The sequence below is a fragment of the Hibiscus syriacus genome, unplaced genomic scaffold (assembly GCF_006381635.1).
Source record: "Hibiscus syriacus cultivar Baekdansim isolate YM2019G1 unplaced genomic scaffold, ASM638163v2 tig00110450_pilon, whole genome shotgun sequence".
Classification (NCBI taxonomy): domain Eukaryota; kingdom Viridiplantae; phylum Streptophyta; class Magnoliopsida; order Malvales; family Malvaceae; genus Hibiscus; species Hibiscus syriacus.
In genome coordinates, this window is record NW_024062743.1 from 88,019 (window position 1) to 111,799 (window position 23,781).

At 34.4% G+C, this 23,781-nt stretch overlaps 1 protein-coding gene and 1 pseudogene across 1 annotated transcript; both read right to left on the reverse strand.

The window, feature by feature from the left end:
* Positions 1–6,372: 6,372 nt before the first annotated feature.
* On the reverse strand, positions 6,373–7,709 carry LOC120125977 (1,4-alpha-glucan-branching enzyme 1, chloroplastic/amyloplastic-like). The gene is made up of 5 exons (XM_039144288.1): positions 7,702–7,709; positions 7,490–7,571; positions 7,060–7,176; positions 6,622–6,741; positions 6,373–6,534 (listed from the first exon to the last, which is right to left on the reverse strand). The coding sequence occupies exons 1-5, from the start codon at positions 7,707–7,709 to the stop codon at positions 6,388–6,390; spliced, it is 474 nt and encodes a 157-aa protein (XP_039000219.1). The 3' UTR covers positions 6,373–6,387.
* Positions 7,710–8,693: 984 nt separating this feature from the next.
* On the reverse strand, positions 8,694–23,667 carry LOC120126107 (annotated as a pseudogene).
* Between the last annotated feature and the right edge of the window lie 114 nt (positions 23,668–23,781).

Below are 23,781 nucleotides of genomic sequence, written 5' to 3' on the forward strand. Positions count from 1 at the left end.
AAAAACCCAAGGGGGCTAAAAAAGATATGGTTAAAAACCCTAAAAATCACACTATACAAAAACCTCTTGCTTCAAATGCAAAGGTTACGACCATATCAATCACAATTGTCCGAATATGAGAATAATGGTAATCCGAGAAGAGAATGATGAATTAATGGATACTGAAACAGACTGTCCCAAGTCTTTCGAAAATAACACATATTGCATGGTTTTAAGGAAATTTTTGAGTATACAAACATTTGATGACTCAGATATTCAACGAATAAACATCTTCCACACAAGATGTCAAATTAAAGAGAAAATATACTCATTGATCATTGACAATGGAAGCTGTGTCAATGTGATCAGTAGTTACTTGGTGGACACACTTAACTTGCCTTGTCAGAGACATCCAAATCCATATTGTTTACAGTGGTTCATTGAGAGTGCCGAGTTGAAGGTCATGAAACAATGCCTTGTTAGTTTAAAAATGGGCAAGTATTACGATGATGTTTGGTGTGATGTACTTCCAATGCAAACATCTCACATCCTTTTGGGACGACCATGGCAATATGAAAATGACATCACTTACTATGATAAAGCAAAATACTCCATCGTCATCAAAGGTAAGCCTTATGCGCTCAATCTAATACATCCAAAGGACATCAAGCAAGATCAAAATAGAATTCGTGAGGAGATTGGGAATTTAAAGAAAGAGGAAAAACAAAATGAGGTCACAACCCATAAAATCTAAAAAAAATGACCCACATGAGGTGAGTGATCCTATTTGTGAGGAAAAAAAAGCGAATCAAAAAATAGATGTGAGAACAAAATTATTGAGAGTGAACCTCCTTCATAAAAAGCCTTGCACCCTTGTTCACTTTAGAGAATCAATGGTTTCGATTTCTAACATTAATAAGGATTTACCTAGTTTGTTTATTTCTCTCTTGCAGGATTTTCAAGAAGTTTTAGGTGATCAACCTGACGAATTACCACCGAAAAGAGGGAAACAACACCAAACTAATCTAATTCATGGTTTTATCATACTCCATCGAACAAATAATCTTAAAGGAACCAAAATATTATATTGATGCAAAAAGGCTACTTCCAGGAAAGCCTTAGTCATTGTACCATCTTTGTGACGACACACGAATTAAAGCACTCCACAGGTAAGTGCATTGTTATCTATGTTGATGAATTCTTTTAGTGGTTAAAATATCGATATGGGTATTCGTTTCAATTAAACATGTTATGCAATCCAAAAAGCTCCTCACGAGAGTCATTATTTCCTGAACCACACTTCGGGGACTTCATGGACTACTTTCATGAACAACTTGACATGGTTTTTAAACACTCCTTCTCACCACAAAAGAGTAAAATCATGGAAACAACATATGAAGCAATCACGAAGAAAACAACCAGTTGAAGGCGCCATGTTGATTTTCAACTAAAACTTCAGATTTCAAGAATTGTGTTTAAAAGAGGATTTCATGACAACAAGAATTTGATTCCAATAAGGAAGAAACCTCTACTAAAGTGCATAAAGACACATCACATTGATCTAGGTAAGTATTTTACAATTTTTCTTTTCTGCACGTCTAATTCTCTTTCTCTTGAATTTTTAGATTCGTGGACGAATCCTTTTGAGGAGTTGAGGAATGATACACGTAATAGAGTCCATAAAAATTGAAACACCAACTTCTTTAGAGTAATGTTTATACTTAACCTATTAGAAGACATAAGTATTGAAGATTTAAAGCATATCTACTTGGTAAGTATAATATGAGTGAATTCTTAAAAGGCTCTAATGTTTCTCTCTTTGATGCTTCAAATTTGAGGTCGAATCTTTCTAAAGAGAGGGTGGATGATACATGCATCACAAGGCTCGCATAAGAGGAAGATGGATTAACGCTTCCAATGTACTCACACGATCAAGCCTAGGAAAAGAAGAATAACATATCAGCATAATTGTGACTTCTTTTTTTAATGGGTCCTAATGTTATTTGGTCAACATGTCTTTTATAGATCTGACCAGCTGCCTCTTATCTGTCCAATGGTTCTTGAATCACATCAGTTTGATATCGGTAACTCAATATATGACCATTTTAGTGAAGATAACGCGTGCAGAAATCCCTATATAGGATTTTACGGGATTTTATAATTAATTACAATTTTCCTTATTTTCATCTTAGGAATGGTTTAAGTTAAGGTTATAAGGGTAATTTTATTATAATGATAAAAACCTAGTATCCCCAATATTATTCTCCAAGCCTCCACCTTCTAGAAGCTCAATCTGGTTCATCATATCCAACGGCCGAGGATCAAGTCCGCATTCAAATTCCTAGTTTCCATCTCCACAATCGGATCAAGCACTACCTTCAAGGGCCCATATTGATTCTTCCCACATCACATGGATTAGGATAGTATTTTATTGTTATTTTATTCATCATTCATGTTCCCACAAGGACTCCTCAAACATTATATAAGGAGGCCCTCCCCCTCCTTGTAAATCTTCAACGTTTCTTCAATTTTATACAATACAATAAGAGATCATTTTTTATAAGAGTTGATTTCCTTGTGCCTTCGAAGTATTTTCTTCTTTAGTTCATTTGAGTTCTTGAAAGAGATCTTCACGTTATGGTTTTCCTTTTCATTACGATTAGGAGGGCAGGTTAGAGCCGTATTTCGAGTTTGCCTTTTCATTGCGACTAGGAAGCTCGATAGGACATATCCAACTATATCATCATCACACTAACTCCATTATCAACATCATCCATCATTCACGCCACCTTCCACATCAAATCTAGGGTTTCCATTAATACACAAACCTATCGGGGTAAATTTTCAATTGTGTTTTTCTCACAATTCGACCATCCAATTTCAAATACGTCTTCACTGCCTTTTTCATCTTTTCACCCTCTTCCAAAGGAACCATCATCCATCAAGATCAGATTATAAACACCTTGGGCACCTATTACAAGGGAGATAAGAACATCTTTCTTTTATTACATACTTTATTTGTGTCTTTAATTCTTTATAGTTTTTATTACCCTTATTTTTTTTGTCTTAATCTCACCTCTTTGTTTATTTTCCAGCAACTAAAAGCCTCCCAAAACCCTAATCTTTATCGCCACCTTCAAGTAACCATTCAAAGACATTCGCTTCTTCATCAAGTCTAGAACTTTCTTAAGTTTGTTCCTTCGATGAGAGCAACATTCACACCGCCCGTTGCCACTTTTCTATCAACTCCGTAGCTATAAAGTGAGGAATTTTTATTTTTATTTTTATTTTAAACTTATTTAGTTGGTTTTTGGACTAAGGTGTGAAATAGGGAATGAATCCACATCAAATTCTTTATCATTTGGTATACATAGGTCATGTTTTTCTTACTTGGATAATTGGTTTGGTGATTAGGGTGGATGAAGAACAAGTTGAAATTCAATGATTTAATATTGGAAATTGATGTTACTGTTGTAGATTTGTTTCCAAGTTTAAATGATGATTAAAACAACTTAGAATTGCTTATATAACATTCGACCACTAAGGGTTTCTCTCAAAAATTGGTTGTTTGAGTTTAAGTTGATATGGAATTGAGTTGAATTGCATGGAAGTGATGAAAGGAAGTTGAACTCATGCTTGAATTAAAGTGAAAACCATGCTAGAATTGCTTAAATAGGTTCAACCAAGGAAGAAAAATAAGGGAAAATTATACAAAAACTTCCCTAAGCCTAGAAATGGTATTAGAATGATTTTACATGCTTTGAAATATGATTTGGATAAATTTAGAAAGTTTTTGAAAGTATAGGGACCTATTCACATAATTTGATAAATGTGGGAATTAAAGTATAATTATTCAATAATTGATGTACTATGTTGGAATTGAATGTTGAAATGTTAATTTGATATTGCAGGGTTGATTTGAATTGTTTTTGAAGTTATTAAAGTTTGGGGACCAAAACGTGAAATGCATGAAAGTTAGGCTTAAAATGGAAATTGATATAATATTGATACACTAGTTTGAATACATTGTTGGAATGCTTGATTATGTAAGTGATGCTTGAAAATTGAAGATTATTGGGAAATGACCATTTTGAATAAATTGGAAAAGTTGAGATACACTCTAAAAGAATTCATAATTAGTGGTTGAGATATGAAATTTGATAATATTATGTGAACTATTGATGGATGGGACTTGATGTGTTATTTTGGAGGTGTTAAGATCAACATTGATGTTGTGAATTAGAATTAGTATTGAATTTACATCGATATACTTTTTAGGAATTTTATTCCTAATATATGTTTATTTTTTATTGATGCTAACATATACATTGAATTGTATCTGTTGGTAAATTATGTTTGTATAGACTTTGATCTAGACTATGATACAAGGAAGCTTCAAGCAAATTAAAAAGTTAAAGAGTAAAGCGTATCGTTAGTGAAGGTTAGCTAGTGAGGCATATCAAGTGAGTGCATTCCTACTTATTTTATATAAATACAATAGGAGGAAGAATTGCGATAAGTCAACCTCGAATGAATTTAAAAGAAAATAATTTAATTCATAATTTTTATTTATTTTATACGGTTTTACAAAATAGTATTCAGATGATTTTTAGTATGAATTGCCCAATACATTTTTATATGGCATTTTACTAAATGATTTTTGAATGATTTTGGGATATGATTTCCCAAATGCATTTTTATACGATATTTTTAAATGCTTATGGATGATTTCAGGTATGAATTGCCCACCGCACCTCTATATGATATTTGGATATGTTGGTATCTATAAATACTTCTGATAAGTGAATAATATACAATTTTAAAACCAAAAGCATATTGTATGTGCATTGAGTGTCGCAGGTATAATTGGTATGCCATGAGGTGGAGTGATTATATGGTACATATTTGTACATTCATTGGTACATAGCACAACATAGTACATGGTGCAAAACGTACGTACATGATACATTATATTGCAAAACACAATACATTGTGCTTATACAATATAGTACACTGTGCAATGTATTCCTTATTATTGATATATTGATGAAGTGTTTGCAGTACATGTATATCTAATATGAGGTACTTTCGAGTGCAATTTATATATGAGGCATTTTCGAGTGCATATTACACACACTCAACGAGACTCACGTATCTTTCATTCTCATTTAATATACATTGAGTTATACTTATTTGAAATTGAAAGGTACAAATATGGTTTGAATATGTGAAGAGTACAAGTTATATGATTTGAATAAAAGCATATATTTCAATAAGTATTCTAAATTAAAATAATTTGCTTTACAATAAAACTGTGTTTTACAATAAATGAAAAGATTTTAGTAAGTCTATTTTTTATGGTTTCATATTTTATATGAAATTATTATATTAAGTTTTACATAAGATTTTATGTTCATTGATATTTTATTTTGTTATTATTAATGTCTCACTAAGTGTATACTTAGCGTGTGATTATTTCATGCGTAGGTAAAAGAAAATAATTATATTCATTGATATTCTATTTTATTATTATTAATGTCTCGTATACTTATCGTGTGATTATTTCACCCGTAGGTAAAATAAAGCAAGTGGAGTAAGGAGTTGAACTTGGCATAAAAAATATTGAAGATTTATTGCAGGTAACAATAATGACATCCTACTCTTGTTATGAATTATAGTTGGCATGTATATGTGTAATAAATGTCATAAATATTTTAATAAAATTATATTTGAAATGAATTAGAAACACTCTTATATGCGTATAATTTTTAAATGGTTCGTAACAATATTTATGTGTGGATTTTTAGCAAGTATAAAAATGATTATAAATATGGGTTTTAGTTAAATATTTGATAAAGTTATATTTCATTAATGTAAAGAGTTTTAATTCCAGCAGATTTTAGGCAATTTCATTCTTTATATGAAACAATATTGAATTGTCTAGTTTCTGTCTGAAATCGGATTTAAATTAGATGTTTAACATATTATCTTTTATTTTGTGCGACTGAGAAATTTTGCTAGAAAGGGTTTTAATGGAATAAGATTTAAGAAAAAAATCACCTATTTTATAAATGTTATGTGTTATGTGACATCTCCGACTCGTATTTAAGTACGAGTACGGGGAAGGGGCGTTACACTGCTAAACTTGAACAGCTTTTTATTCAAGTAATTAGATAGCATAACTAGTGATTAAGCAAACTTTTACTGTTCTCTGCATACTATTTACAACTGCAAAACAAAATTAAATTTCCCTGCTTAGTCCTGGCACTATTATTATTCACTAGACAATAACCACTTATTACGCATAGGCTTCCGTAATCAAATGCGTCCCGCGGATTCGTGTTGGAGCCGAAAAGTTTATTCGTCCAACATTCCATCCTCTGTTTGTTCCACTTCAGGATCGTCTAGCTAACTTGCAGAAATAATTTTGTCTACCACAGAAGCTCGCTCTTCATTACTTTCCTGCTTTGCCTGAAATTTTTGCGATTTCTCATCAACACAGGCAGAGTGACTGTCATTAGTTTCTCCTGGATTTTCTTCAGCTCCATGAGCAACCTGGGGAGATTCTTAAGAAATCTGTCAATTCAAGTTTTCATTCATTGGCTCAGGGCCAAATAAACAGGCGCAGATTTGATCACCTACCAAGATAGTCGACTCTTCAACATTCTCCTGCTTTGATGCATCAACTTTTAGCATCTCATCGACACCGCTTAAGATTGCATCATTAGTTTCTTTTAGACTTTCGTCCACTTTGTAATAAACCCGTGGAAAATTTGTAAGAAATCTGTCAGTCCTCATTTCCGTTCGAAGGCACGCAGACAATAGATACAGGTAGAGATTTGATGACCATGATGCCATTCAAACTTCCAAAAGCTATAACCCTAAGTGCACAACAATAAATATACACAATTATCCAATGCAAAGCATGTAAGTAGGGAGTCATCAGTCAAGTGCATCTCCATGCCATAAAAAGAAAAGGGAATAAAACTTCCATACCAGAATTGCACTGTTAGTTGGCTGTGATGGATATAAATGATATAACCTAAAATAATCAGAAAGACCGAGAAGACATAATCATACCACACATGTGTGAGCTGGTGACAGTACTTTGAAAGAATTAGGGCGATTGTTGAAATTAGTTTCAGGCATACCTGGAACTCCTTCAGGAGATGTAAAATGGTCCACATCATGAGCCACCTACCAGAATAATGAATTATAGCATTACCAGGTCCAGCAGAGAAATCAAACATAGATGAGAAAGAGAGGCTTTAGATGCTACTGCTTCATTAGTAACCGGTATCAGGGTAGGCACACTGTGGTTACCAACTTACAGGAGCACAGGCCACCCCTCGACCCAAGGAAACAATCAAAATTTTGATTTCAAGTCCCAAGAAAGTTCATGAAATTAGCTTTAATATTACAATTATATTGGAAGAAATCAAGCCATAATGCACTTCCCTTATACCAATAGGTTAAGGTAAGAATAAGAAGAATATCAGAAGTTCCTTACTCTTCCATGGCCACCAAATTCCCAAGCATCACTATCCAACGCAACTCGATACTTTCCTGGCAGGTCACACCCCACTTTGTACCTGCATGTTTCACACAATATTCACTAAAAAGAGTTTTAAGGTGCATGTTATTACTTTCTGACACATAGAGATAAGCAGACTAGTCCCCAGTAAATGGATCCTTGTAACAAACAGAAAAATAAATATATACATTTTCATGATATGAGGCATACATACCCATCATATGTATTTTCTTGATGAAAGTTGAAAACGAAAACATGATCACCCCTCTCGAAGACGATAACCTAAATCAAGAAATCATTATTGAAACCACCAAAACTGAAGTTATTGAAAAAGGTTATAAGGCAGAGAATTCAACAAGGGTGTAGTGCGGTTATCTCCATCCATCAGAGGTAAAAAGAATACAGAAAAAGATACACCAGCATGATGGCATAACAAGAAACCTTCCATTATATCATACGTGTTTGAAACTCATAAAAGGAAATAATAATCTTGTTTGCTGGTTAATTCAGTCTTTTGGTTTTCAGATAGCTAACGAGAAAAGAGTGATAAATAAACAATTTATTATTTCTAAAATTTAGAAGTTCAATCCTAGCTTATCAACAATATGCATGTATTTTGTATCATGAATCAAACGAAGTGCTGCGACGGTCTTAGTCTAACCACCAACTGCCATTGTAGATTTACCTTGTTTTCTTCATCAGTGCAGCTCACTATCTGCTTTGTCGATGAAAGGAATGGAAATTTATCACCAGGTGCATTGATAACTCTATCAAATGCATTCATGAACTGCAAAGCCAAATGCAAAGGGAAAAGTTTATGTAAAGATTGCATAGGAGGAGCAAACCACTCCTGAATGCCTGAATGGAGAAAGAAAAAAAAGTAAGACACAAAATGATTATTAGCGAAGAAAGTTCAGCTTATAAAATAGATTATACAGATGCCTTCAAGGTTAAAAAGGAAGGTCACTGAAAATGATCCATGTTCAACAAAATGCTTGACCTCTCAACTTGGACTTTCATCCGAATCTTAGAATTATGTTATGGTAACGAAAAGATAGTGAAAGATTTAACAGTCTCTTGGCCTATAGTCACTACCTTATTCCCTAAGACTAAAAAGTTCAAATCTCAGCAGTGCTCCAGTTTCCCCTCAGAAATAATGCACAGAAACCTTAAGAAACTCTTAACAAGGAAAATGACCATGGACCTTGTATCTTAGGTGATCGGTATCCACCAGATTCCATTGTCTTCTGCACTTCTCATAACTCCACCCATTGTCTTCTCTCGGAAAGTCAATCCATTCAGGATGTCCAAACTGTACAAACATGCAGAAGAAATATCTAGTAAACTTAATTTTTAAAAGAGAAAGCAAAACCTTATATTAAAAAATTGCCCTCTAGACAGGTATAGCCTATCATCTCTTTATTTTTTTAGTGTCCTTCCAACTTAAATATCATGGGCAGATCTCCATCAGTTCATCCTACTTTCCTAGACTTAGGCTTAGTTTGTTTTCACTGTGCAACCTCTTCAAACCTCTTATGTCTGCGCCGCGCAGACCACGCGCAGACATTAGGCTTCGCAGACCGTTTGTTTTTTAGAAGACAGAAGCTCTTTTAACGTCTGCACGAGTTCTACTTGGTACAGAGATGGTTTTATGTCTTCAAAGGTCTTTAAACCTCTTCAAGAACAATTATAAAATATGGTTATTTATTAAAATAATTTTAAATAATTTAATAAGGTTATTTATTTTAAAATAATTTATTTTAAAATAATTTATTATAAAATAATTTATTTTAAAATAATTTATTATAAAATATGAATTGATTTATTTTAAATAATTTATTAGTATGGATTGATTTATTTTAAAATATGGATTGATTTATTTTATATAATTTATTAGTATGGATTGATTTATTTTAAAATATGGATTGATTTATTTTAAATAATTTATTAGTATGGGTTGATTTATTTTAAAATATGGATTGATTTATTATTGTAGTTGTATGGATTAATTTATTTTAAATAATTTATTAGTATGGATTGATTTATTTTAAAATATGAATTGATTTATTTTAAAATATGGATTGATTTATTTTAAATAATTTATTATTATAGATTAATTTATTTTAAAATATAGATTGATTTATTTTAAATAATTTATTAGTATGGATTGATTTATTTAAAAATATGGATTGATTTATTTTAAATAATTTATTAGTATGAATTGATTTATTTTAAATATTTTATTAGTATGGATTGATTTATTTTAAAATATGGATTGATTTATTATTGTAGTTGTATGAATTGATTTATTTTAAATAATTTATTAGTATGTATTGATTTATTTTAAAATATGGATTGATTTATTTTAAATAATTTATTATCATAGTTGTATGGATTATTTAAATTTCAGTATTGTAAAACTAAAATTATTTAAATCTCAGTATTGCAAAACTCTTTTAAGTTTAAAAAATCAGTTTATTTATATTTCAGTTCATTTTAACAGTCTACAGACGTTAAAAAACAAACAGACTTCTTCTTGCAGACTGTAGACTTTTGGTCCACCTCTTCTGCTGCAGATGCCTGCAGATGTGGTCCGCAGACTGTGGATCTTTTACCTCTGCAAAAACAAACACCACCTTAATATCATATCCAACATCCACCCAAATAAAATATTGATGTAATGTTCAGTATGAAAAAGTTGAGTAAAAATGTTTACCTCATTTCCCATAAAATTAAGGCAGTCCTCTCCTCCTAATGACATAGTGATAAAATGTATCAACTGCAAAATAAATTTTAAATAAAGAAAAATGTTAGGGGGAGAAAGAAACAATGATAAAATGACTTGAGTAAAGAAAACGATCTACACAGACGCAAGATAAGATTCCTGAATAAATTGACCAAAGTTTCATCTTTGCAGATTTTCAGAACAAAACAGATTCATGGTTGTCGTAATTCATCAACAAGGCAAGGCATTATGGAGACAGAGAAAAACCTCTAAGATTTGAGCTAGCACCAACCTTGTGAAGTGCAATCCCTCACTCAATGGCAGGAGAAGCACCTGTTAAACATGACATGCCAAGTACATTTCTTTGTCCATCAGGAAAAATGCTATTGTCTTGTCACCTACAATAGACTGTTCCAAACAATAATAATATCAGAGAAGCACGACAAATGGAAAAATATATAAACATTAAAAGGAAAGGAAACATTAAGAAGTGAAAATATGGTGTCAGTGTAAGTAGTGTTTAAGTTAAACTTTTATTCCTAATTTATCTCTAAAACTACTACTTAATTTGTAGAAAAGATGACTCCTATTTCATCTAGATCTCTAATTCGTGTGTATAAAAAGCCTATGTACCCTCTTATGTAAGATGCAATTATTCTTTGAATATAAATAGTTTCAGAATGTTAACCAATCAGGTCAGAAAACTCTGTTTCTATCAGTTGCCGGTAGCCTTGCTGTCGCTGACGTTTGTCATCCCTCTGATCAATAGTGTGCTTCCAGTACACTGTCGTCCTCCCAATCGTGAATATCCGATCACACCGCTGTACCCATCACAACACCAAATCCCTTCTCTGAAGTCCGTCGTGAAGAAAGTCGTCGCTCTCTGATGCTTCTGCCATCCGTTGAAAGTTCTGCCTTGAATACCCATTCCTCCGGTGCACCGTATCAAGAAATGTCGTCCCTAGTGCGATCACTACCGGAAACCTGGTCATGTTCGTGATAAATGCTGGAAATTACATGGTCGTCCGACCAACTAGACTCCATCGAAATCCTCCTCGCATCCATCCCACGATAACTCTGTTGTAACAAAATTGGAAGGTGGTTCATTTTCTAGTCAACAATTGGACGATCTACGACAGATGTTTGGTCATTTACAAATTCATCTTCCTACTGAGCTCAAGTCTGTCTGCACTATTAGCGAAGGTAGTTCTCCTTTTGCCTCCTTATCCCCTTTACTCGGATGTGTCTCTTGGATTGTTGATTCCGGAGCAAGTGATCGTATGATAGTTAACTTCAGTTTATTTTCAACATTTCAAAAAAATGGTATCTCATGCAGTGTTCGTACTGCAGATGGCTCCCTATTACCGGTTAAGGGCAGTGGCTCAGTTCGCATTAATAGCCGCATTATTTTGTATAATGTTCTATTTGTTCCAAGTTTGATTTGCAATCTTCTTTCGATTAGCAAATTATCTACCGATTTGGGTTGTATTTCTCATTTTACTTATGAACATTATGAATTTTAGGATTTGACCTCGGGGATGGTGATTGGCAATGCTAGGCGTCTTGGTGGACTCTACATCTTTGATGCTCATCCTTATGTTCTCGTTCCAAACCACTCACCCACACCATTTATCTCTTTCTTTGTTTCAGTTTCTCCTACAGATACGGTTGCCGACATTGTGTTATGGCATTTTAGGTTAGGTCACCCAAGCTTTCCTTATCTTGCAAAATTATTTCCCAAATTATTTATTAATAAAAATCCCGCATCGTTTTCTTGTGACATTTGTTGTCTTGCAAAACGCATTCAGAGCTCTTATCCTCTTTCTCCCTCCCGCTCAGCTACCTTTTTCCTTAATTCATAGTGATATTTGGGGACCTTCACGGGTTACGGGTTTACATGAAATTCGTTGGTTTATTACTTTAATTGATGACCACTCTCGTACCACTTGGACCTTTCTTATGAAGGAAAAATCTAAGTCTTGCATCATCTTCAAACAATTCCACAAAATGGTTGAATCACAATTCCAAAGTTCCATTGGCATCCTGAAATATGATAATGTGGGGAAATACCTCTCTCAGTCGTTAGGATATTTCTTCCAGGAAAAGAATAGTTCATCTCACTTCTTGTGTCGACACTCCACAACAAAATTATTTCCCAAATTATTTATTAATAAAAATCCCGCATCGTTTTCTTGTGACATTTGTTCTCTTGCAAAACACATTCAGAGCTCTTATCCTCCTCTCTCCCGCTCAGCTAAACCTTTTTTCTTAATTCATAGTGACATTTGGGGACCTTCACGGGTTACAGGTTTACATGGAATTCGTTGGTTTATTACTTTTATTGATGACCACTCTCGTACCACTTGGACTTTTCTTATGAAGGACAAATCTGAGTCGTGTATCATCTTCAAACAATTCCACTAAATGGTTGAATCACAATTCCAAAGTTCCATTGGCATCCTGAAATCTGATAATGTGGGGGAATACCTCTCTCAGTCGTTAGGATCTTTCTTCCAGGAAAACAGAATAGTCCATCTCACTTTCTGTGTTGACACTCTATAACAAAATGGGGTCACCGAACATAAAAACCGTCATCTTCTTGAGGTAACCCAAGCACTCCTTTTTTCTTCTAATGTTCTAAAATACCTTTGAGGTGAGACTCTCTTAACAACTACTTTTCTAATCAATCGTTTGCCTAGTAAAATTCTTGCCTTTAATTGTCCACATGATATCCTTTCTACTAAATTCCCTCATTTCAAACCTTTTACCTCTTTCGTTCCTCTTCGTGACTTTAGTTGAACTATCTTTGTCCATGACCACAATCCTCATAAGTCTAAACTTGATCCTCGGGCAATTCAGTGTGTCTTTATTGGTTATTCATCCCATCAGAAAGGTTATCGTTCTACTCTCCTTCTACAAAACGATTCTTCACATCTATGGATGTCACTTTTCAAGAACATAAACTGTTCTCAAAAACCAAAATCTAGGGGGAGAGTGAGTCTGAATTTCAATTTTTACCAATTATTACTGAGTTACTCATAAGTCCATCTTTTACTAAAAAAACTACCACTCCACAACCTCCTAACATAACCAAATCTGATAATGAAAACCAATCCACTAATCTCATCGACACTCCTAAAACACTCAAGCCATCTACCGATATTCTCATCTACAAAAGACGACCCAAACAAGCCCTACCTTCCACACCGCAGCCAATGCATTGTTAAGAGCCAAAACCGATTTTAAATCTATCGACAGATGAAGGAGATGGTGACCAAAGTAAGTTGGATGTTGTAATTGATACTAGTTACCAATTGCTCGAAGAAAGGGAGTTAGATGATGTACAACTCATCCTATTAGTAAATTTGTTGCTATGGGAAACTAATGTCTGGTCTTAAGACTTTCACAGCTCAGGTTGATCATATTCACATTCCAGAAGCCATAAAGGAGGCATTAAAAAGTCATGAGTGGAATAAGGCAGCTGAAGAAGAAATTTCAGCTCTAGAAAACAACAAAACCTGGGTCATCGTTGACCTACAAGAAACCAGTCAGCTGCAAATGGGTCTTTACTTGAAATTCAAGGCATACGAAAAAATTGAGAGATATAATGCTAGACTTCTGGCAATAGGGTTCACTCAAACTTATGGAGTTGACTATCATGAGACCTTTGCTCCAGTTGCAAAACTCAACACTGTTCGAGTTCTATTATCCTTGGCGGTAAACAAGGATTGGATACTTCACCAAATAGACGTGAAAAATGCATTTCTCAATGGAAATCTTTAAGAAGAGGTCTATATGCAAGTTCCACCAAGAATTCATTCTTATGTAAATTACTGAAATCCTTATATGGTCTAAAACAATCACCTCGAGCTTGGTTTGATAGATTCACGAAGGTAATATTACAAGACAACTACAAACAGTGTCAATCTGATCACACACTGTTTGTAAAAATTGCTCCTCATAAGAAGAAATCAATCTTGATTGTCTATGTTGATGATATCATCATCACGGGAGATGATTTAGTTGAAATCGAAAAGTTGAAGACTTTACTAGCAAAGGAATTTGAAACCAAAGATTTAGGAACAGTTAAAATCTTCTCAGATTCAAGCTGGGCTGGAGAATTAGCAGATAGAAGGTCAACCACCGGATATTACTCATTTGTATGGGGGAAACCTAGTAATATGGAGGAGCAAGAAACAATCAGGAGTCTCCAGGAGCAGTGCAGAAGCAGAATATAAGGCAATAACACTCAGGATATGAAAAGGAATTTGGCTACAAAGACTTAACTGAACTAGAGATGTGCGACAACAACTATTTTGAACTTCAAAGTGATAGCAAATCTGCAATAAGTATTGCAAAAAATCTGGTGCACCACGACAGAACAAAACATATGGAAATCGACAGACGCTTTATTGCAGAAAAAGTAGATGCTGGAACTGTGAAATTAAACTATGTCTCCTCACAAAACCAGCTAGCAGATGTATTGACCAAGGCACTTCCAAGGATTTCCTTTGATGAAATTACATCCAAGCTGGGTCTTCACAATATTTACTCCCCATCTTGAGGGGGAGTGTAAGTAGTGTTTAAGTTAAACGCTTCTTCCTAATTTATCTCTAAAACTACTTCTTAATTTGTAGAAAAAATTACTCCTATTTCATCTAGGTCTCTAATTCATGTGTATAAAAAGCCTATATACCCTCTTATGTAAGATGCAATTATTCTTTGAATAAAAATAATTTCAGAATCAAAAAACCCTGTTAACTAGTCGAAAAACTCTATTTACCAGAGTCGGAAAACTCAATTTCTACAGTCAGATTCAGGCAAGGAGATCATCTACGATTAACCATTTATGATTTATGTCCTCTTAGGCTCTGCTAATGGATAAAGGATAAAAGGATGAGGTAGTAAGCATTTTATTACTTGGCCTTTCTTTATTTTATATCTGCTTCTGTCATCATCCAAAAGTGAGAAAACCACAATCCAAAGGAAAACATGATGTGATCATGTCTAGCACCAACTTTCTTCATGACACACTCACATCATTGAAGATTCATCAAGCTCAAACTAAGGGAGTTCTACCTTACTTCATATTATATTTACTCATTTATACACTATATATTATTATGAGCATACAATTGCATAATAGACTATACTTGAATTATCATAACTTGTGCATTCATTATGTCATTTGGTTTGCATCATTGATATTTAAGCATATAATATATAGTTATAATAATATTCATTATCATATGATGCATGAGTTATTATTATAACCTATAGTACACATTTATATCTTATACACATTATATAAGTTCATATACTTAATTCTTTATGTTATATGTGTAGGTATATTCGGCCACAACTTGGGAGCTATATTGGAGCTAAATGGAGCATGCAACAGCAAGAAAACTTAAATGGGGACGTTTAGGAGAGCATAAGGAACAATTGGTGAAAACTTTTCCGGAGACCCGTGAGCTCATAGCTGGATTGAGCTGAAGATTTGAGCTACAAGATTACTTCAATTCAGCTGGGGAGCTGCACCATCATCATCACCATTTAGGACACTTCAAATATGTCCTAAGTCAAATTTTGTGAAATCATACCTTTTCACGAATAGTTGCCACCTCAAGAGGTACCTTTTCACAAGGAGCTGCCATAATGTTCATCATGTTTTAACTCACCTATGGCCAGCTCACCTCCAGCTCATTCACCCTAGAACTAGCTCAAACATGAAAGGTTACCTTCCAACAATTGTGACCTTTCATGAATGTTGTTTTCCATGAAGAAGTCCATTCATTAAGGCACGCGTTGGTGAAGAGATTGCATCCATTGGAGGCCTAAATCATGAAGAGACATGAGACAAACAACAAGACCATTCGGCCAGCCCCCACATGCCTAGCACATGCACTAGACTTGGTTGAAACAGCACCTAACCATTCGGCCAAGGGAGATGTATGTTCAATTCAGCCGAAACATCAAATCCTTTCAGGAAGGAGTAACCGAACCAACACCAAGGCCAATGAGCATCTCTATTCGTCCAAAGCATCATGCACCTTCAAATAGTCATGTATTTAGACAAATAAAGATCTAATTATTCGGCCAACCCTCTCATTTCCTATATATTGAGAGGCTGCCATCATTTATAAAGATCTCATCTCATATATTAAAATTACTCTTGTGAGTTAATTTCTCTTCAAAGTTTTTTGTGAACTTTATCGATTAAGAAAGTATAATTCATATACTTGTGGCGTCATACCTTCCATCCTGATTCCAAAATTCCTAGATTGATATCTAGTGGGTTGAAGACACTATCACCACCCCTCAAGCATGTTTGTAAAGATCGGGATTGTGCTCCTTAGCATTATTTCATCTTTGGCGAGTTTGAGATACAACATCACCACCATTGCCGTTTCATCATCAACCATCATCAACATCCTTCATCAAGACCATACCAACTTCATTCTTCCGCATCCATCTCTTTTCTATCTTTATTTCATTTCTTTCTATTTCCATTACTTTTATTATTATCCATTTCTTAAGTCCACCATTAATATTAGCTTTCTTATTTTTATTGCAGCCCAAGCTTATAATTCAAGAACATCAGTACTTTTCAATCCTAGATCGGGACACAATAAGGCTATCTACTCTCTTCCATCAAAGTGTGTAGATCAGCCTACTTCAAGCGGTAATCAGAGCTTAGTTGGATTGACAAAAAAGTGTCATTGGCATGCAAAGCAAAAGAAAAAGACTCCTACATCAAAATTGGAGTACAAAAAGAAAGAAAAGACAAAAAGAAGAAAAATTCAGAAAAGAAGAAAATAAAAAGAAGAATTTCAAAAAGAAAGCAAAGTCAAGGAAAATGCTCTACCATTACAAGTACATCAAAGAGGCCTACCTACACTAAGAGAAGATAACCTTATTGTTTCTTGAGAAAGGTTGCAATAAGTGTTGTTTCTTGAATTGTAAGTCACATCTTCCTTTCTATACTTTCATTTTCCTTGTCTTTAACCATTTCTTTCTTTTAATACCTTAAATCCTTTCTTCTACCTTTCTATTTTTTCTATTCCTTTCTACCCTAACCCATTTGCAACCGACGCACACAATTAGAGAATTAACTTGTTCTAATCTTGAGTAAGTTCTTCAAAGGACTTAGCAAGAGAATTTGAGTGGAAAAAGGCTAATTGAGAGAGTGAGATCAGAAGGGGAATTGTTAAAAGCCAAGTTATATTCCTGAGAGTAAACACGAGTGTTGAGTGGAGTGATCATAACTTTTCTTTGGAGTGAAACTTATGAGGCTTTGTGAGTGTGCTGGTAAGGTTTTAATTTTCTTTAATTTTTACTAACAATGTCTTGTGAAGTTTCATCTTTCCAAACCTTGGAGGACGAATAACAAAGAACAAATACATTTCACACTCGTTGCCATATAAATGGTAAAGTGTGTCTTGTAGCTATCGACGGAGGGAGTTGTACAAACATTGCAAGCACATACATGGTGAACAAATTGAGACTTATGACAATTAAACATTCCAGCCCATATGACTTGTAATGGTTGAATAACGAGGAAGAGTTGAAGGTCACTGAACAAGTACTTGTGCCATTCTCACTTGGAAGGTACAAAGAAGATATCCTATGTGATGTGTTGCCTATGAATATGAGTCATTTACTTTAGGGGAGGCCATGGCAATTTGACAAACGGGCTATTTATTATGGCTTCACAAACCAGTATTCATTCTATCACAATGAGAGGAAAGTCATCTTGACTCCACTATCTCCTAGCCGAGTAAATGAAGATCAAAACACCTTGAAGAAGAACATTGAAGAAATGAAAGAACAACTTAAAGATAACACAACTGAAGAATGTTTGGAGAAAAATTCAAATGAACAAAAGCATTTTGAAGTTGAACAAAATGTTGGAGTTGAAAATGATGAACAGAGAGTGGATGTAGAAACTGTTGGAATTTAAAAATAAGAGAATTGAAAAGAATGAAGTTGGAGGAAAAGACAAGAGTGAAGAACAATTTTTATCTAATCTTACTTCTTCTTCTATTCTCTTTTTTGTTTTGCAGGGAAATTCAAGAGATGTCTCTTTTCAAGGAGATGATACAAGAATCATGGCTTTTCAAAAACTAAAAGATGCGACTTTTGAAGAACCAATAGTCATAACTTTTGGTAATTCACAAAACATGTATCTTGATATTTCAAAGGTTATGCCATTTGAATTTCCAAAAGAAGCATCACTTGAAGTGCCAAGAGTTGTGTTCGTTGACATTCCAAGTGCATTGCCAAACCTGAAAAGAATTCAGCAACTAACTCCCATTAAATATCCACCCTGTTTTGATATTTCTATTTATCTTGTTAATAGTTTTTCCTTTACATGTTTTGATTTATTTGGCAGAAATTCGATTCATATCTATGGTATTATCTTATCACTTGGTGATGGAAAGGTCATTCGAGAATGCCTATAGATGAAACGAAATATCAAGGACAATTATTCTAACCATAAAATTGCATAATTTTTCTTTGATTTTTTGAATGTTCCAAGCGACACAACTTGTCAAATTGGGAGGCTAGGGGACGTGACCTTCAAAGAGCCAAGAGATGCGAGGCAAAGGGAGACCCAAAGGATGTGACTTATGAGGATTCTGAGGACATTTCCATTCCAAGAGTTATAACCCTTCATGATTCAATGAATACACCTATTGAAGGACCAAGGAACATGACTTTTGGGGACATGATCGTTCAAAGCAACATATCTTGTGATTCAAAAGACATCACTTTTGGCCATCCAAAAGATGTGAACAGGGAGTATACCTTTAACTTTCTAATGATTAATATTTCCCTTACTTATAAAAGTCTTCTTTCTTTCCAGGACTAGGAGGTTCAAAGTACTAATTCAATATTCATGACTTTTCACAAGGATCCTTTCATAGATCTTTTCAAAAGGGAATGTCTTGAACAATTTGCTATTGAATTGATACATTTTGAAGTTAAATCAGCAACATTTGAATTGAAAGACACTAAGAAGAAATCACCTTACGATTTGAGGACAAATCGCCTAAAAGAAAGGGATGATGATGTGATCATGTCTAGTACCAACTTTCTTCATGAAACACTCAAATCATTGAAGATTCATCAAGCTCAATCTAAGGGAGTTCTACCATACTTCATATTATATTTACTCATTTATGCACTATATATTATTATGAGCATACATTTGCATAATAGACAATACTTGAATTATCATAACTTGTGCATTGATTATGTCATTTGGTTTGAATCATTGATATTCAAGCATATAATCTATAATTATAATAATATTCATTATCATATGATGCATGAGTTATTATTATAACCTATAGTACACATTTATATCGTATACACATTATATAAGTTCATATACTTAATTCTTTATGTTATATGTGTAGGTACATTCGGCCACAACTTAGGAGCTATATTGGAGCTAAATGGAGCATGCAACAGCAAGAAAACTTACATGGGGACGTTTAGGAGAGCATAAGGAACAATTGGTGAAAAGTTGTCCGGAGACCCGTGAGCTCATAGCTGGTTGAGCTGAAGATTTGAGCTACAAGATGACTTCAATTCAGCTGGGGAGCTGCACCATCATCATCACCATTTAGGACACTTCAAATATGTCCTAAGTCAAATTTTGTGAAATCATACCTTTTCACGAATAGTTGCCACCTCAAGAGGTACCTTTTCACAAGGAGCTGCCATAATGTTCATCATGTTACAACTCACCTATGGCTAGCTCACCTCCATCTCATTCACCCTAGAACTAGCTCAAACATGAAAGGTTACCTTCCAACAATTGTGACCTTTCATGAATGTTGCTGTCCATGAAGAAGTCCGTTCATTAAGGCACGCGTTGGTGAAGAGATTGCATCTATTGGAGGCCTAAATCATGAAGAGACATGAGACAAACAACATGACCATTCGGCCAGCCCCCACATGCCTAGCACATGCACTAGAATTGGTTGAAACATCACCTAACCATTCGGCCAAGGGAGATGTATGTTCATTTCAGCCGAAACATCAAATCCTTTCATGAAGGAGTAACCGAACCAACACCAAGGCCAATGAGCATCTCCATTCGTCCAAAGCATCATGCACCTTCAAATAGTCATGTATTTAGACAAATAAACATCTAATTATTCGGCCAGCCCTCTCATTTCCTATAAATTGAGAGGTTGCCATCATTTATAAAGATCTCATCTCATATATTAAAATTACTCTTGTGAGTTAATTTCTCTTCAAAGTTTTTTGTGAACTTTATCGATTAAGCAAGTATAATTCATATACTTGTGGCGTCATACCTTCCATCCTGATTCCAAAATTCCTAGATTGATATCTAGTAGGTTGAAGACACTATCACCACCCCTCAAGCAAGTTTGTAAAGATCGGGATTGTGCTCCTTAGCATTGTTTCATCTTTGGCGAGTTTGAGATACAACATCACCACCATTGTCGTTTCATCATTAACCATCATCAACATCCTTCATCAAGACCATACCAACATCATTCTTCTGCAACCATCTCTTTTCTATCTTTATTTCATTTCTTTCTATTTCCATTACTTTTATTATTATCCATTTCTTAAGTCCACCATTAATATTATTTCTTTCTTATTTTTATTACAGCCCAAGCTTATAATTTAAGGACATCAGTACTTGTCAATCCTAGATCGGGCCACAATAAGGCTATCTACTCTCTTCCATCAAAGTGTGTAGATCAGCCCACTTCAAAACAAGTTTTGGTTTCATGAAGAAATGATTTAACTAAATTTAGAAATAATTGGTGAGAAAAACAATTCCTCACTATTTATACCTGATCATGACTTTCAGCATATGATATACACTTTTCAATGTATCTCCTATTTGTCAAGTTCCAGGATAAATTCTTCATTGACCACTCTTCATCATTCTTATTCTTCAAGTAATCAATCCACTTGTCAGGGATGGCCATGGCTAGGCGGTAGTCAAAACCAATTCCCCCTTCAGAGACAAGCCTACCAAGTCCAGGCATACCAGAAACATCTTCAGCAATTACAATGGCATCTGGCAAGATGCTATGTATCAGAGAATTGGCCAGCATTAAATAAGCAATAGAATCAACATCAGTTGCCTCATTGGAATACTCGTTGTAATTCCCTGTGAATGCCGTGTTGATACCGTGGTGATGATACAACACGGAAGTTACTCCATCAAACCTAAACCCATCAAATTTGAACTCCTCAAGCCACCGCCTCAAGTTCAAAAGAATGAAGCACAGGACTTCCCAATTACCATAATTAAACAATTGATTATCCCATAACTTGTGGTAACCTCGTTCTCTAGTGTGAAAATATGATTCCTATGAACTTTGGCCAACATCAAAGTCGTTGAGTCCATCGGTTACATTGTTACTTGCATGGCTGTGAACAACATTCATTAAGACCCGTAAACCTATGCTATGAGCTTTATCAATTAAATATTTGAGGTCCTCAGGAGTTCCAGATCTACTGCTAGCAGAAAAAAGTTTGTAACATGGTATCCAAATGATGCATAGTATGAATGCTCCATTATAGCCATCAATTGTATAGTATTATAGTTATTTGTCAGGGTACAACTTCATCAGCAAATTCTTGTATGAATTAATAAGTGGTTCAGAGCTACTCATTCCAACATGAGCTTCATATATTTCTGGGGCTTTAGGTTTTGGAGGACGGGGGTATTTAAACTCATACCTGCATAATAAATGAAGATTTGAAACGAACACTTTCTCAATCACATAGATTAAAATTAGAAAATTAGCAACATCAAAAGAATAAGGCAGCAAGCTTCCAACCTCAAGCAATATCAAACTGATTTTAATATTGGTTTTTAAATTTTGGGTTAAAAGTATACACAAGTACTACAATAACCAAAACCCTGCACCACATAGTTGTTTCTTCTTCTTTCCCCTTTTCTTTTTGGCCTAAACACATCACTTCTATTGACTACTAACTATATTTCTTTTAATTAAGATGGAATCATTAGTATAAATATAAATCAAATAAAATATGAAGAAATTGTACCTTTCTCAAGGTGGAGGATCCCAATGCACATCATCATATTGTGCTCCAAATGCATTAGGGTCTACAGTGGCATACTTAATCCAAGTAGGAATCCTATCTACCCAAGCTCTATCACTGTGCATGAATCTGAGCTTGACTCTTGAATTATGAGTAATAGTAGGTTTCCCCTCAGCATCGGGAATTTTTATACTCCAAATTGATTTTTTTCCATCTTGTGGTTGGAACCATCCCATCCATTAAAATCTCTAACAACTTGAGCTTCCCTGCATGATGCAAAAGACTCTAGCTAGCAATCAAATATATATAAAATGCTAACAAAAAAGTTAGCAACTTTGTGTTTCATAACCAAAAACTTACTGAGCAGCAGGAGCCCACGCACAGTAGACAATTCCATCATCTTCTTTGTTAAATCCAAATTTCAAATAACCTACAAAATAAGGTAAAAGATATATTTCACTTGAATATTCTCATATAAAATATTGATTTTACCACTTAGCAAGCAATTTCATCATGGAAATAGCCATTGATAAACACAAATTAATAAGTGGATAGCAATGAAATGACCTTTTGCAAATTCCTCCAAGCCTCCCTCGTGCTGTTCAAATAGAGTTTTCTGATCCACGTATTTATTAATTCTATATTGAAAGTGATCTTTAAATGGTACGAGTGCAGTATCCACATCCAAGATACCGATGTGTTGTTCTCTGTCTTCCTCAGAGGTTGTCATCGTTGAAGTATCCTGAATCATTACAGCTGATATTGGGGAACCATAGCTGACCTGGAGGAGGGGAAAGTAGAGTACGAACGATGGCTTAATTAACACCATATAACTTACAATTCCAAATTTGACATCAAATATAGCCAAGGAGTTCAATCTATTTTATATTTCATCGAGCGTGATTATGACTAATATTCGTAAAAAAAAAGAAAAAAAAACAGGCGCTTAAAATAAAAGAAATTGAAAGGAGAAATTTTATCCTTCGACGCACAGAGTTGGAGGGAAACACATGTCCCCGGAGCAAAATTTGGGATCCACGCCGGCATTCAGCGGCTAGTTGTTTGGCTAGTCGATGATTAGTCGTTGAACACCGTGGAAACATAAACAAATTAAACGGCCATGGAAGGAGTAGAAACGCCATGAAAATGGTCTGGTTTTGAAGAAATTTAAATAAAAAAAAGTAAAATTACCAAAGAGCGATTCTTGCTCGATGAAGGCGAGAAAGATCGAAAAACAGAAGGCGAAGCGAGAAGACTCAACGAACCCAACATCTTTGCCAATCCATGAGATTCAGCCTCTCAAGCTCAGCTCAGCTCAGCTCAGCTCAATTCCATTGCCTCTTTCAAGCAAATAATGGTTTCAACAGGGAAAATTGATTGGCATTAGTGCAGATTCCATATATATATATATATATATATATATATATATATATTGTCGAAAAAAATCTAGGCCGTTGGTTGTTTAACGATAAAT